Genomic DNA, 14,706 nt, shown 5'->3' on the forward strand with positions numbered 1-14,706 from the left:
CCAGACAAATTCACCCAAGAATAAAACCATCCCCTAAGGACCAGCCAAGGCAGTCGGTCACCAGATTCCCGGAGAGTTTCGGGAAAGCCATCTACGCACGAGCTGCAGACTCCTGCCCTGCTTTCCGCCTCGGGAGCGGGGTTTGGCAGGAAGGATGCGGGGTCGGGGGGTGCCAGCTTCCCTGGAGGTTGCCTTTGGGAGAGGAGCGCAGCAAGTGGCTCCTGTGCATCGGCAAGGAGAGACAGAGAGGGATTCGGATTTTTTTTCCTCTTAATGCACCGCTGGGAAGCAGCTGGCTTACGCACAGCGGTCAAATTCATGTCCTGGCAGAGGAAAGAAGGTGCTTATAAAGGTGATGAGCTTCATGGTCCCTTTGCTCTGGCCAACCCCTTACACTACTTCTGGCAGAGCCCCCAAATCCTGCAATAGCTTCTGGGAGCAGAATTAACCTCCCTCTTGCCCATCCCAGCACCATTTCTCTAGGATACAACCTATATCTTCTCCCTTCCGAAACCCCTGCAGGTCCGGGGACTCCAGAGGAGGGTTCCCCCCACCTTTCTAGGGGGAACGAGCTGCTCTGATAATTTGGGGAGCTGCAAAATCCCTGCAAAACCAAGGGCAGCAAGCCACCAGCCAGGTCATGGGACACGCTGAGTGGCTGGAGGGCACGTTCCCAGCATTGGCTCATTTTTGGGAGGACAGAAGGGAAAATGCCAATTTTTGTGTGAAAGAAGGATTAAAAATAATAATATTTCTTATTCTCCCTTAAACTCTTAGTGCAGCATTTCTCCAGCTGGAGGACATGATGACCTTGTTAAGACACTTGCTCCTGGGGCACACTGGGAAGCACTAATTGCATTTAATGGCAATTAGGGGAGGAAATGGCCAGCACTCCTTAGCTTAGCTACTAACAGTAGCCTTCTCTCTTTAGCTGAGAAGAGAGCATGGGTTTGGAGGAGCAGGGATGTTGCTGGAGTGAGATGGATTAACCCCAAAGAAAATTGCCCTTGCAAAATAAAGCTGAGAAATTGAAGACCCAAAATAGCCAAAGTTTTCCCCCTCCATCTTCAGCCAGACAAGAGATGAACAAAGTCCTCCCACCATGTCATAAAGGCAATGCCCAGATATGTTCTTCCATCTTCATGTACAAATGACCATTAAAGTAGCTATTTTATTAACTATTAATTGGTAATATTACACCCTATTAACTCTACTGGCAAGGTAATAGGCACAGTTATTAATATGCAAATTCTGAGAAATCTCATTAACTCCAAGGTCCTCAATCTCTCAATGTTTTCAGGACTAGTGTCCCAAAGCAATCTTCCCTGTGTCACAGGTGTTGACATTTCTCCCTCCAAGCAGGCAGAAACTGCCTAGATGGACAAAATTAATCACTTGAGGCTATCAGCTTTCAAGGAGCATCTCTAAGATCTGCTCTTGCCTCCAGAGAAGTTCCCAATGAACTGGTCTGAGGTATCTAAACCCACTCTGATTTGGAAACAGAGGGGCTTAACCCACTTTCACAGCAGGGTGGCCAATAACCTGACCACATGCAGATACTCTGGTGCTTCTCCAGTGGTTGTCATCAGGAAGGATGATGCCCGAGGCGTTTCAAGGAACCAAAATGCTCAGGGCATCGCCTCCTCTCCACAGCCATGTGTTCTGCTTTCCCACCAGGGCTTCCCACTCCTGAAGACAGCCCCATCTCCTCCTGATGAGCATTGAAGCCCAGCTCCCCAGAGGTGTTCACCCAGCAAACATCATCTCGGTCTGGTGGGAATGTGGCACCCAAGAGACAGTTGGGTCTCCCAGCTACGGACCCTCCAGCCTCGGGGCCCAGCCCAGGGTGGCCGGGCTCAGCCCCTCAGTACCCGCTGGAACAGGGCTGGCAGGGGTCTGTGGCAAAGGAACTGGATCTTGGGGGGAAACTGAGGCACTTGAAAGGCCCAAGAAGGCAGCAAAGCTCGGCATTTAAACTTTCAAACCACACACGTCCTTTCAAAATCAACCCACAATTTTAAAAAGGACAAAAGGCGTTCAAAGAAGAGTCCCTAAATAAGACACGATAGCATTGAAGTGGAACAGTTTTGGTTGGATCAGGAAAAGGTCTCTTCCTTGTCCCTCTTCCAAAGCCTGAAGCCCTCAGCCCATCTGAGCATCCCTGCGTCCTCCCATCTCTTTGGTTTCCTCTGCACCACAGCAGAAACATAGGGAATTGCCTCCTTGTGGAAACCCATCCTTTGGGAAGGAGGCAAATAGCAGGGGCACAGAGAGGGGACACTGCTCAAAGTGCCCTGTGGGGACCAGGGGCCCGGTCCCATGGCAGTGACAGCAGATTTTGGCAAGGAGATCCAACCAGCCAAGGGCTTTCTACCTCAAATCCTTTTTCCATGAAGGGAAAAGCCAATGCAGAATTGATAAGTTAATGATCTACATGTGGCTTAAAACTCTCAGAGTTGGGTCTTTGGTTTGTTTTTTCTTACTGGATCTCCCCAAAATAGAAAAAAAAAAAAAATCATCTAGTTATAAAAGCACCCCATACATTTTGCTGTCTGAGCAGATGGGGAGCAGTCAGGAACCTCGTGGGAAAACGCCATCCAAAGGAGACATCCAAATAGCTCATCTCAAAAAATTGCATTTGCTGAAGAGAAGCGGGCATTAATGCTGTTAGATGCAGCCACACTCCCTCTGCTGGAGTCTGCACAGACAGCAAGCAGCTTTTAGTGTTTAAATCACCCACGATTTGCAAATTTTGGTTACCTGGGAGGGCTCTCAAAGAGTTATCTCCATGTCCCATCCCAGCTAAAGCCAGGGCAAGCCATGTGCTGGCAGCACCAGTGCCTCATCCTGATGTCCTGCAAAGGTGGGACTGCCTTGGGGGAGGATGGGGATGAGCTGGAGGAACATTTGCCAGGGATGGGGATGAGGTGGAGGGAAAAGGAGCCCCCAACAGCAAACTTTTGGCCTGCAGCCCCTCCTGTCCACCCTGAAGCTGCCTATGGTGGGTGCTAAAGGGATTTCCAGGGGGGCTGATGAAGCTGGCAGAGAAAAATCAAAAAGCCTGAAATAAGAGAGGAAAGGGTGATAAACGAGTGATTTAGCTGAAGTTTCCAACACAAACCCTTCAGCTCTGGCTTGCAGCTGTAGTCACCCATTTGCCAGACTTTTATTAGCAAGTCAGTATCATTAGTGCTCGTTATTTATTCAGAGGATGGACGTGCAGCATTTCCATCTACTGCTCTCCCATCCACCATCTCCAAGGGTTAGGGTAGAGCCTGATTTTAAGCGTATGCAGTGAGGTAGGTGCTGATTTAGGTTTTTTGGGCTCAAATAGAGAGTCACATAGCACCAAACTGGCTGCCTCAATGCATGGTGTTGGCATTACACCTCTGGACCATCCAAATTCAAGAAGAGGAGAAGCAGATGATGCAGAACAAGTGCTCCTAGCCAAAACTTTTCTAAAATCCAGCAGAATACAGCAAACCACTGAAGAAAACCCTGGTGCAGGCTTCTCTGGTCCATGGATTTGGGCACGAGTGCTGCATGAAGACAGATTTGGAGCCAGCAAAGCTTGCATCAAGCCACGCAGCCACCAGCTCCCCATTTTGAGCCCAGCGTTCTCCACGCTCGCTGCCCATGCGACCAGGAGAGCATCGCAGAGGTGGGCTGAGGCCCTTCGGAAATTGCAGGTGGGTTGGGGTGGTGGAGAAAGGATTGCAGGTTTGGAAATGAAACCCCTCCTTGTCTTCTTTTGTCTGTCCCCTAGATGGCACCTGCTCTCAGCAGATTAAATCCCTGACGGAAAAACAGCAGGTTTTGGTGCCAGGGAAGGCTCAGGGCTGCAAACCGCCTGCCAGAAAACAAACAAACAAAAAAAATCCACCCAAAACACTAAAGAAAAAGCTACAATTAATGGCTCTTTTAGCTCTGACACCAAGAACTGGAGCCACCTGACCCCTTGTTGGCTGCAGCATTTCTGCTGCTTTCTCTTCTGGTCCATCTCTGGGTGCTCAGTCCCCCCAAAATGCAGTGGACAGGGACTAAGATCAGACCTAGATCCCTCTGGAAAGGTATTTCAGTCCTTTACAGGGCTGGGAAGTGCAGGGAGGAACACGCCAACTCCCTTTTCACTTTAAATCAAAGCAGGACATTGAGAAGGGAAAGGTATTGACAAACTCCTCATGTCAGTTCAAGGAAAGCCCAGACGCAGCCACCCTAAATAATCCCTTTTTCCATGTCCTCCATACCAAGACATGGTACAGGGCAAACCCACAGATCACATCCCTGGGGCCTGGCTGCTCTTTCAACAGTTAATCCATGTAATTTTTGGCCAATGGGTATTTAAATCCCTCCTGTAAAGCTCCTGGCAGTGCATTGCATGTGCGTCCTGGTGGGGAAGGAAGGACACGGTGGGGGGAAAACACGTCCCCATCTGACCCTTTCCTTCCCAAGCTCAGATCTGCACCAAACGCAGCTGATATTTAAACAGACTAGTATTAGGCATCTGCTTTGAACAGGGATGCACCTCGCAGGGTTATGGCCTTGCCAGGCTGCCTACGATTGCAGGCAGATGCCCATCAGTAACGCCCCATGCAGTGACAGCCAGAACGTGACAAACACGGCCTGCCCACCCCCTCGCTGCTTCTCTACACCCATCCCGAGGGGCTCACTGCATCCCCACGTGTTTACGGTCCTGGTGTAGCACCGAGCCTTTCGTCACACCTCCCTTCAGCCCAGAAGGGCTTTTCAGCCTCCCTGGCTTTCCAAGGCTACTCCTGGGCACCAAGCAGGGACCTGGGGGCTGTCCTGGGGCAAGACCCTCATGGGCTGGAGAAAGACAGCCGCCACAGAGAGATCACGGGCCCGGGTGACCCCATGGCTCCCAGGAGGTGTTCTTTGATGAGTGCACAACTTCTTACCACTTCTTTGGTCCCGTTCTTGGGACCTCCAGCCTGTCCAGGAGGGAGCAGTCTTGGCTAGGAACACACTGTCCCATCGTCTTGCAAGAGGATCCCTGGGTCTTCAGGATAATCACCCCATGCATGCTGTCCTTCACCACAGGCCAGGACCTCAAAAGGGAAAGACATTTGCCACATGCCCCACTCCCCTCCCACCCCAAGCTGCTTCTTGCTGCCAAGGCCTTCATCCTTGCACCAGTTTGAGGATCTCTGTGTCTCCTTTTGGAGGTCCCTTTTGGACCTTGCTGTGAAGGAGGATGCAATCTACCTGCCTGAAGGCAAGGCAGAGCTGTGAAAGGGCTCAGGAGCCTCCCCAGACCCCGCTCCCGCTTCGCCTTTCTGCAGAAGAGGATGGTACGAGACTGGCACAGCAAACGCAGTCCAAGTGCTCCTTCACTGCCCCAGGGACTGGCACAGCTCAAAGGTCCCCAGGCAGCTCTGCGCTCTAGCACAGGTCCCTAAAATTTGAGGCTGCCCACATGATCAGCAGCCCTCTGAAGTTAACACCACAAGGACCATTTCCCCCCTTTTTCCTGATAGCCTGTTCACACACGTGTGTGTATATATATAAATATAATACATACATATTTAAAAAGGGTCACCAACATCACTTCTTGGGCAGCTCATGCTGATGGAGGCCAGAACTGGTCCTCTGCACAGCAGGGGACCCAGAGGACCTGGAGAGATGCAGCAGCTGGAGGCAAGGAGCAAGCTTGCAGACTCTGGTTCCTCTCGGATAATGCTACCGGACCCACACGGCCATTCTCGGTCTTACCTTGATCTCAGCTTGCGTTCACATGCAAAAAGCCCCCCTTTCTGCAAAGTAAGCTCCTCAAGGATCCTGATGAGGAGCTGGAGGGCAACTATCCAAGCCTGGATCCCGCAGCAGGTAACTAGTGAATTTACTCCCTGGAGAAATGGATCATTCTCAGGCTTCTACATGACACAAAATTCACCAGGTTTTGGTCTCATCTCAGGTTTGGATGATGCCAAGGAAGTCAGAACCACAAGGGCAATGCTAGCCAGGTCCAGATGCTCTCAGTGCACTGCATCAGGTAAAAGGTGCAGTTATTTCTTACACTTCCCCATTAAAGCACGAAGGAATCCCATTTTTGGCTCCCCAGACTCCCACAGGTAAGAAAACCCATGTCCTTACATTCAAAGTGGAGATGCTCAAATGCTACAAAGTGTTGGGGATTACAGAAGCATCTCAGCTACAGGGACCCCCACCAGTCCCCAGAGAAATACATACATCAGCACTGGGAGAGAAGTCCAAGCAACGCTGGGAGCTTAAGGTTAAATAAAGGACACTGACTAGGCACAAAGTAGAAATATATAAACAGTATATTTCTTTTTATTTTCTTTTTAAATACAGAATTTCCTTATACAATAAAGGAATTCCCTCTCCCTCCCCACCCTGCCCCAAGCAACTCCTATCAAAAGAAATCATTCACTGGAAAATCAGCACTAGGTAGAGGCATGCGCTTTAAGAGCATATTTAGCAAGTGCAATATCTATAGGCCATATCTCCCTCAATAGGAACACGTGCTTTCCCTCACTCTAAATAGTTCCCCAGCAATCCGTGACAGAGACCTCCTGGTCACCAAATACAGAAACATTTAACCGGTTACATGCCACGGGACACGTTGGAAAACAAACCCACCGCGGGTCTTCTCCCGGCATGCTGCAGACCGCCCCAGCCAAGCGGCTCCGCCAGCGCTTGCCTACAGGGAAATGGGATGCAGGAGCTGAGATGAGCCAGTTCTCCCTCTGGAAAGTTTCTCCTCTTAAATCACCTCCTTGGAGATTATCCTGCATTTACACTCCCTCCAAGGAAAGCAGGAGGGGAAACGAGGGAGTATTTAAGATACAGCCCCTTCTCAGGTCGGACCAAAGGGAAGAGGGTTTGGTTTGCACTAAAGTTCAGGAGCACATACTTTGAAAAAGTAAGGTTTTTTGTCTTTAGTAAGACAATACCTATTTTCTGGGGTAACACCTGTGTGGGAACAAGGTATAGCTTCACATCAATAAAGAGGACAGGGAGAACAGAGGGGCTAAACAGATCTGAACATAAGAGCACAAAGCCACCTTACTTATTAAATCAGAGCAGCTCCGCCAAACACAAGAGGCTAAAATCCTCAAAGGGTCAACAGAGCAGTAGACTTCTTGCTTTGCAGCTGAATCATGCTTTCTCCGATGGGAATAGATCCACTTTAGATCTGCTGGGCACTTCAGATCAGAGCCCAGCACCTGCCAGGGATGGACATATCCAATGCACATCCCGGCGGTCACAGCTTCACACGTGGGCACTTAAAACCAGGGTCCTAATTACACTTTGGCATCAGACGTCTTAGAGATGGGAGGTAGCTGCTAGTACCTGGGCAGGCAAAGGAAGCTCTGCAATAAAGATGAGAATCACTTAAAAGTCTATTTATGCAGGCTGGGATTGCTGGGGATGCGGCTTGAAATCAGTGGCACTGATCCCAAATTTGAGAAGTTCAGAAATACGTGATGCTATAGATATATGCTTTAAATAATGGAAAGGTGGCTAACACAGCCCCCAAGGTAAGCAGTTCGCAGAGAGGAGGGCATGCTGCACGGGCTCCGTCATGTCAGGTATCAACCAACCACCTCCTGAAAAGGGATCACCTGTAAAACTGGAGATGCCACCTCTCGCAGCACCAAGGGCTGCGTCTTCTGCTCCAGGCACATCTGGCAGAGACCAGCATGGCCACATTACCCTGCCATCACTCACACGGATGCTTGCAGAAACCATCTAAGTCATCCAATCATGTGAAACTTATCTAAATGTGATACCTGGAAAAAGCATGATGAGACACCAATTGTTGCCGGTAGGCAGAGCGAGAACTGATCTCAGCCCTGCAGCAAGCCTCCCAAGCACCGAAACTGATGCTCCAGCTGTGGAATTTGATATGCTGATTTTCTGAAAAACCCTGATCACATAACATACTTTACTGCCAGAAAGCTAGGATTTTTTTTTTTTTTTTTTTTTTTGCATGCTAAGAGCAGAAAGCCAGCATAGCTCAGGTCAAGAGGGAGAGAATTTGACTGAAAAGTGTTTTTTCCAGCTCTTTGCCATTTTGTTCACCTGTGGGACTCCCACCTGCAGCTAAATGAGGGATATCGATAGCTTTTTGCAGCAGGAAGGATTTGTCACACAGATGACCAACTGAGATGCCACGTGCATCCCCTCTGCTGCTCCAAGAGCAGACTTCAGCTCTCCAAGCAAGCAGCTCTTTGCAGCAGAGATGCAGATGGAGAGCAGAAGGCAGCATCTCCCCCAGGACAAGCTCTTAACATTTAATGCAACATCAGAACAGTGCCTAAGTGATCCAAGCTCATGCAGAGTTTTCTACAAGAGAAAAAAAGACACAGTCAAGGATTGTCTTAGTCTGAAAGGAAAAACACCACACAAAAGCTGAAGAGGAAAGTGCTAATTTGTATTTCTAAAGCATGTACTCTGGCAACTCCCTTGTCTGTCTGCTCTTTACACAATATTGATGGTTTGCTCTTTACAACCAGATCTGCAGCCAGTAGTGTAATGGGCAGGGTTTGGTGCTTAAATGCCTTAATTGGATATGAAAACAATTAGAGAAGACTATTCTCTAACATCTACAGGCCTCAGCACAGATAGAAAATGGGGCAAATCCATCCCATTATGTCTATTTAAGTTGTTTTGGAAGCTTGACAGACGAAAGGAGGACAGCCCAACTGGAGCACTGCACCATAAAGTAATCATCTGAAGAGATGCAGAAGACAGTGCAACTGTAGGACAATTAGGAATCCTTCATAATCGCCTGTTATGGCAAAGCGAGCCCCCAGGGGAGCAGCCCCTGCCATGCTGCTGCTCAGACACAGGCTCTAGTCCTCCCAAGAAACATACCCACTTGGCACTTCGGCAGTGTTTCCACGGTTGGGTTGCCAGAATCAACTTCCAGAGAAGGGCTGGGGAAGATGAGAGCTGGGTCAGGAGATGACAGAGAAAATGGCTTGCACTGAAGTTTTGGGGGGATGGACACAAGAGATGAGCTTGAGCCAACCCTGGTTCTGCCCGTTCACCTTCCAGGTAGGTAGAAACACTACAAAGGGCAGGTACAGAACACAGTGAACAAGAAAAGCTTGCTCAAGGCATAACACGAACATGTGTCAACGAGATAGGGTAGATACATGCTTGGTAGGACACAGACTGGAAAACGGTAGGTGCTTTTGGTGACATGGCATGTCTCAGGTCCCTTTTTTGTTGCTGAGAACTCCACAAAAAAGAAAAACCCTTCCTTCTCACCCCCAAATGTTCTCCAGCTTCGGCCAACTTCATGTTTCTTCAAAGAGTGTCCACAGAACACAGTTCAGCAGCAGTTTCTAAAGCAGCCAAATATGATATGCAAAAATTTACAAACAGTTTCAGTCTTTCAGCACAGCTGGGGATATGGAACTTTTGGGGAGAATTGTGGCACCTACAGTATATGGAAACGTGACCATCTACCGTATTTGTTTTCAGAGTATCCCAGTTCACACGGTCATCAGGAAGCGTGTATCGTGTCCCACAGTTGTTGGGCTCATCTTGAAGCATTTCACCAGATGGCAGCTCCGAAGCAAACCAGTTGAATTCACTTCATCCCCATCCTTTCGCAAGCAATGCACTGATGCATATCCCAGTAGAGCTTAACATTTATTAATAGCTTCAAATGTTGATGCCAGAGAATTTGGGGATTGTTGCTAGTGAAGTTGTCAGATTTGCTTCCTAAGCAATCTAGAAAGTGCTATACCGCCTGTTCAGCAGTCCATGTTTTCACCAACTTTCCTTAATTTACATAGAGAAACACATCTATTTCCACACATAGCATGTCAACGGTATTTTTGAAGGCAAGAAAATAAGTCTCAGACCAACAAAACTATTCAGGTATAAATCCGATTTTAATTATCAAGCTAACTTCTAGCTCCTACATTCAATGCAAGGATCAAAAACTACAAATTTGAGAGTAGAATTTTATTCTATCCCCAGTTTCTGATCGTTTTGGCAGCTGTCAAAAGGTAACTTCCAAAATCCACTCGTTTCAGCAGCTTTTCACTACCTTGCCGTTCCAGGTGAACATCACGGACTCTCTTAATAGCTATCAACATCTTTCAAACCCACTTCTTTGGCAACAGTTATACATAGCATTGTGCGTATACAAAGAGCTTATAATAAAACTTCTTTTACATTCCAATTGTCTTAACCTTCACAGAAGTATTAAAGTGCTCAAGGAACTCTGAACAAACTCTCCTTCCCTAGCTAGCCTACTTCCTGGAAACGCCTGCACTTAAGTCAGCAAAACCAGAAGCAAGCAAGAAGAGAAAAGGTACTTGCATGGATAAAAATCCTCCGCAGGATCATTACGATCCCGTATGAGCTAAGAGGCCTCCGGTCTCACATCTCCCTTCTACCCATATACTGAGACGCAGGTCCAAATGTTCAACCAGTCTAAGCCAGCACAACTTTTCCCGAGTTGTGCCGATTTCCCATCAGTTGATTCTTTGGCCCCTGACTTCTGCAGGAAGAAAGCCCTGCAAAACGGAATCCTGTTGATGCTACAAAGAAAATATGAACACTGAAGTCATGCTGGTAAAGCAACAGCATTAAGATATAAACAAGAGCTGTGAAAGATATTTCACCCCCCCCCAGCTATCTAGATTTTAAGTGATCTCTGTTAGCAACATTTGACACTATCTGAAACTGGTGCTTTCAAAGAGGCTTAAACGGGGACATTTTTGGTGTGGGGATGTGGGGGGATGGAGGGTACATCTCAAAACTATTTCCTCTGGCAAAGCCTGCATGCCATTTCACCCCACCATGCTCTGCACTGGAGAAAGTTTCACCCAGGGCCTCTGCTCTTCCTCAAAGAGGACCACAGCCACATTCCCTTGGGCACGTCCTCTCCTTCCTTCAGCCACAGCATCTGCAACATGATTTAAACCAGCCCACAGGGCGACTTCTTCCTGCCAAGAGCTGAGACACCAGAAACGCAACCCCAGGACACGTGCGTTTAATAGCTTACTCAACCCACAGGATGATGCTTTTTCATTCTACCTTTGGTTAAATCTTTTGACATCTGTGGGAAAAGCATGTTATTTAAGCATCACCAGGTCTTTGTACTCCCTATCTTACAACAGGCACTGAACTGTTTGTGTCACCTGCTCTTTTTCTGTTGACTGAAGATCAGACATACTTTTACCACCTCCACCTTTGCACTGCCCTGAAATCCTGTTTGCCGACTTCTTTGCCCCGTTTCTGCATGTAGACCTTGGTAACAGCTACTAGTGATCTCACTGTAGAAATGACTCAAAAGCTAGGAAATACTGACAAAGGTGATTAGAAACCATGCGCGTATTTATACCTGCTGTCACGCTACCTATGAGACGTGGCATGAGTTAACCCTGCTACCCAAGACTGAAAGCCAAACGCATGGCGTTACCTGTTTTGATGTACTGGGGTGGTCATCCCGCCCCTGAGACTTCTCAGCAGTCCCACAAGGGTTGGCTGGTGCAACATGAAGGTCATGCTTTCAAGGTCACGCTGTTTTCCTTGCTAAGCTGAGGGCTTTCCCCTGCGATTGCTCTGGGAGATATTAGCCATGGCCATGTTCTTGGGAACACTCTTACTGCTCCCCTCCATCAATTATCAATATAAAGATGACGGGTTTCATAAGAAAATAAAAAATTCAGTTTTTCGTAGAAGTTTTAAAGCCGTAGGCAGCTACATTAAGATGAAATACCATCTGATATTTAGTGCAAATACACCAAATCTTCAGTGGCTTGAGTCTGGCTTAGTTTCAACATAGGAGCTTTTTACCCAATGCCTTCCTCCCTCATTACAGAGTTGGTCTTCCTCATCACGCAGAGGAACACCCAATCAGTAGGGCATGTGCTGATAAAAAGACCTCTGCACCATTTACTGGGCAAGCAATTGGTAAGAAACACCTCTCTGTGCTAATAATACATTTGCATCTCATTTTACATTACCCTTCTTCCCTCATTTCTGCTGTTTCGAAAGTTCATTATCTTCAGAGGTCCACATTTTTCTTAACACTTTACCTGTGATCTGTAGTGTGCAGCAAAGGGCAAGCACAGAACTAAAGGGCAGCTTGTTTCACAGTACTCCAAATAAGAAAACTGACCATAGTACAAGCAAAATTAAATAAACTGAAATATAAAAGACAGCAAAAGTTAGATTCATCCAGAAATATAATATAATGTCTGGGAGTGGGAGATTAGCTACAAAACAGAAACAATGAAATGACCAACAAATATTCATTAGGTGAAAGAGGAAAACTTTCATTGCATGCTGTACATTAAAATTAAATGCAAAATTCACATGTTGGAGCATCAAGACAGAATGATGAAGGTCTCAAGCCATGGGAAGAAGAAAGCAAAGGAACACCTTGAATAAAGCAACACATGAACAAAACCAGTAACTGAGCAGCTTCAAAAGGAACAGAGCGACCATATCTCAAATGAGAAAAAGCAGCACTGAAGCAGAGAACAAGTATATGGTCAAGACATCACGGGTAACACTGACTGCACAAAACACTTGATATTTTTGAAAGTATCAGGCCTATTTGTATATCTATGCAAAATATATACACAAATCCATATGTATATATGTACACATAGGCACTACTGTACATATGTATATGCAATCATTAACACAACTGCCCTTTGACAAGTTTCAGCATCTGACTCCGGGTACAAGCAAGAACGTTGCAGTTGTGCAAAACCACGCTTCTGTGTTTGATTACCAAGAAGGAATGGCAGAAAGATCCAAAATAATTCCCAAATAGCTTAGACCCAAGATGCAGTTTCATCAACATCACCATGCAAGCCCAACCTCTGAACATTTCCAGCTCATTTGTAGGAATTAAATATTCATCCAAAGCCATGGATTGTATCAGTACAAATTAGATCCGTTTCCAACCCTGCTAATCTGAAGAGATGGCCAGACATCTCTCCTGACATCAGTGGTTTAGCATGAGGCCATCCCACCCAAAATACCAATTTGGGAATACTGGATGCACGGGAAATTGAATTCAAAGGCCAGAACAGGACTGTCATTCTGTAAAGAAGGGTCAGTTGCTGTCCTTATAGTGTTTTGGAAGAAAGGGACATGGTGCATAAAAAAAGATTCCCCCCCACCCCTCAAACAAGGGAACGCACGACAGCTCTGAGAACGCATGCTCCAACCGTACGGACATGCTGATCTTTGGGGTTTCCAGTTTTGGGACGTGGAAAGTGGCATTTCCATAAAGCTTGCTTGCCTCACAGCTCCAAAGAGCATCGGCCTCCCAAGTCCAAGGCTGTTTTAGTCTGACACTTCAACGCTCAATTGGTCTTTGATAGTTGTGCATTACCAATGCCGTATTACAGCAGAAAGAAAGTGGTGAAAGAAAGAACTGCAGATAGATTGTTCTACGCCTCGGCAAAGCTGCCTTTCAACTCCAAAAGAGCTGTCCTCACTGCTCCGTGTGCGGAGGACCCCGTTTAATGCTCTGCATCCATAGCATCCAAGTACTTGGCTTCGATGATCCTAGGGAGCAGGTTATACCTAAGATTGAACCAGAGATAGTATTAGTGCCTGTTTATCATCGTGTAACATTGTGTTTGTCTGCCCTGACTCTCAGCTGAGTTTGTCCGTGCCCATGCATACAACAGATTCACCCAGCTAAAGGGGAGATTAAGTGGGGGAAAGGAAAAAAAAAAACTAATCCTGCAATTAAATACAGCATTTATAGAAATATAAATACAGCATTTATAGGAATAACAGTGCAGAGCTCCTCCTAGAAGCCGCAACTCATTTCGCTTGAAGAGGAAAGAGATCCTCATCCTCAAGAAGAAAAATCTTTCCAGAGCGCTGTCACCACAAAGTCTTAAAGGTGCTGAAAACGTACCATCTCACCTGACCCACAGCTACGCTCCTGGTTTCTGTTGGGGAGGCAGGCAATAGCTTCCTGCTGCCTCTGGTTTGCTAGTGGATGGGTTACTTTGCCAAGAATCACCATCTACTTCTAGTTCCTACTTTCTTTGCCTCTTTCCCTATAGTTTCCCAACACAAAACCCCACCTGACGCAGTCCTACACTCATTACAACACTATCAACACCAGGCACTGAGAGCTCACAGGAGAAACCCTCCTCTAAATTTACAGGGCTGGCTCAAAGACCGGCACACAAGGATTATTTGTCTTGCGCTTCTTCAGTTCCCCAAGTACCCCAGCTCACTCCTTTGAGCTCTCCCACAAAGAAGCTTTAATAGACAACCCAGAAGCTTTGGTCTTTAGAGAAGCACTAAGTCTATCAGCAAGACTTGAGACCATGGCAGGAGGCTAAGAAGGGCTGTGGCATTCATTCCTCCAGCTTTTGGTAAGACTCCATCCCTACCCCGTGTCTGGATTCTCTGCTGGATCACGCAGACAGCAATTCCCTTACTTTTGGGGTTTTTTTGTTTATTTGTAAGAACATCCTCATGAATTAAGCTATTTGGGTGAGAAGGGCAAGGCACTGTAACAATATGCTATGAAGCTGCTCTCATTAAATCCTACTGCGTATTTAGTTTGATGCTTTTCCTTGCTTAACAAGGAAGCTATTCTTCAGCTGTTAAAATAAGGCACAAAGCAGTAGAAAGCCAGTTTAAGACTTGGAAAGGCCTTTTCAATAGCTATGCAAGAGATCCCAAACAGCACTTACTACTGAGAAGTAC

At 47.0% G+C, this 14,706-nt stretch overlaps 1 protein-coding gene across 2 annotated transcripts in view; it reads right to left on the reverse strand.

Moving 5' to 3' along the window:
- Positions 1–6,414: 6,414 nt before the first annotated feature.
- SLC4A11 (solute carrier family 4 member 11) overlaps positions 6,415–14,706 on the reverse strand; it is a gene marked incomplete at its 5' end in the record, with an annotated part of 101,778 nt that continues 93,486 nt past the window's right edge. For both annotated transcript variants that reach the window (XM_082315274.1, XM_082315273.1), the window contains one exon: positions 6,415–13,557. In XM_082315274.1, coding sequence (XP_082171400.1) covers positions 13,494–13,557 — 64 coding nt within the window. In that variant the 3' untranslated portion in view covers positions 6,415–13,493. The remainder of the gene's footprint in view (positions 13,558–14,706) is intronic.

The sequence above is a fragment of the Platalea leucorodia genome (genome assembly GCF_965183815.1).
Source record: "Platalea leucorodia genome assembly, chromosome: 6".
Taxonomy (NCBI): domain Eukaryota; kingdom Metazoa; phylum Chordata; class Aves; order Pelecaniformes; family Threskiornithidae; genus Platalea; species Platalea leucorodia.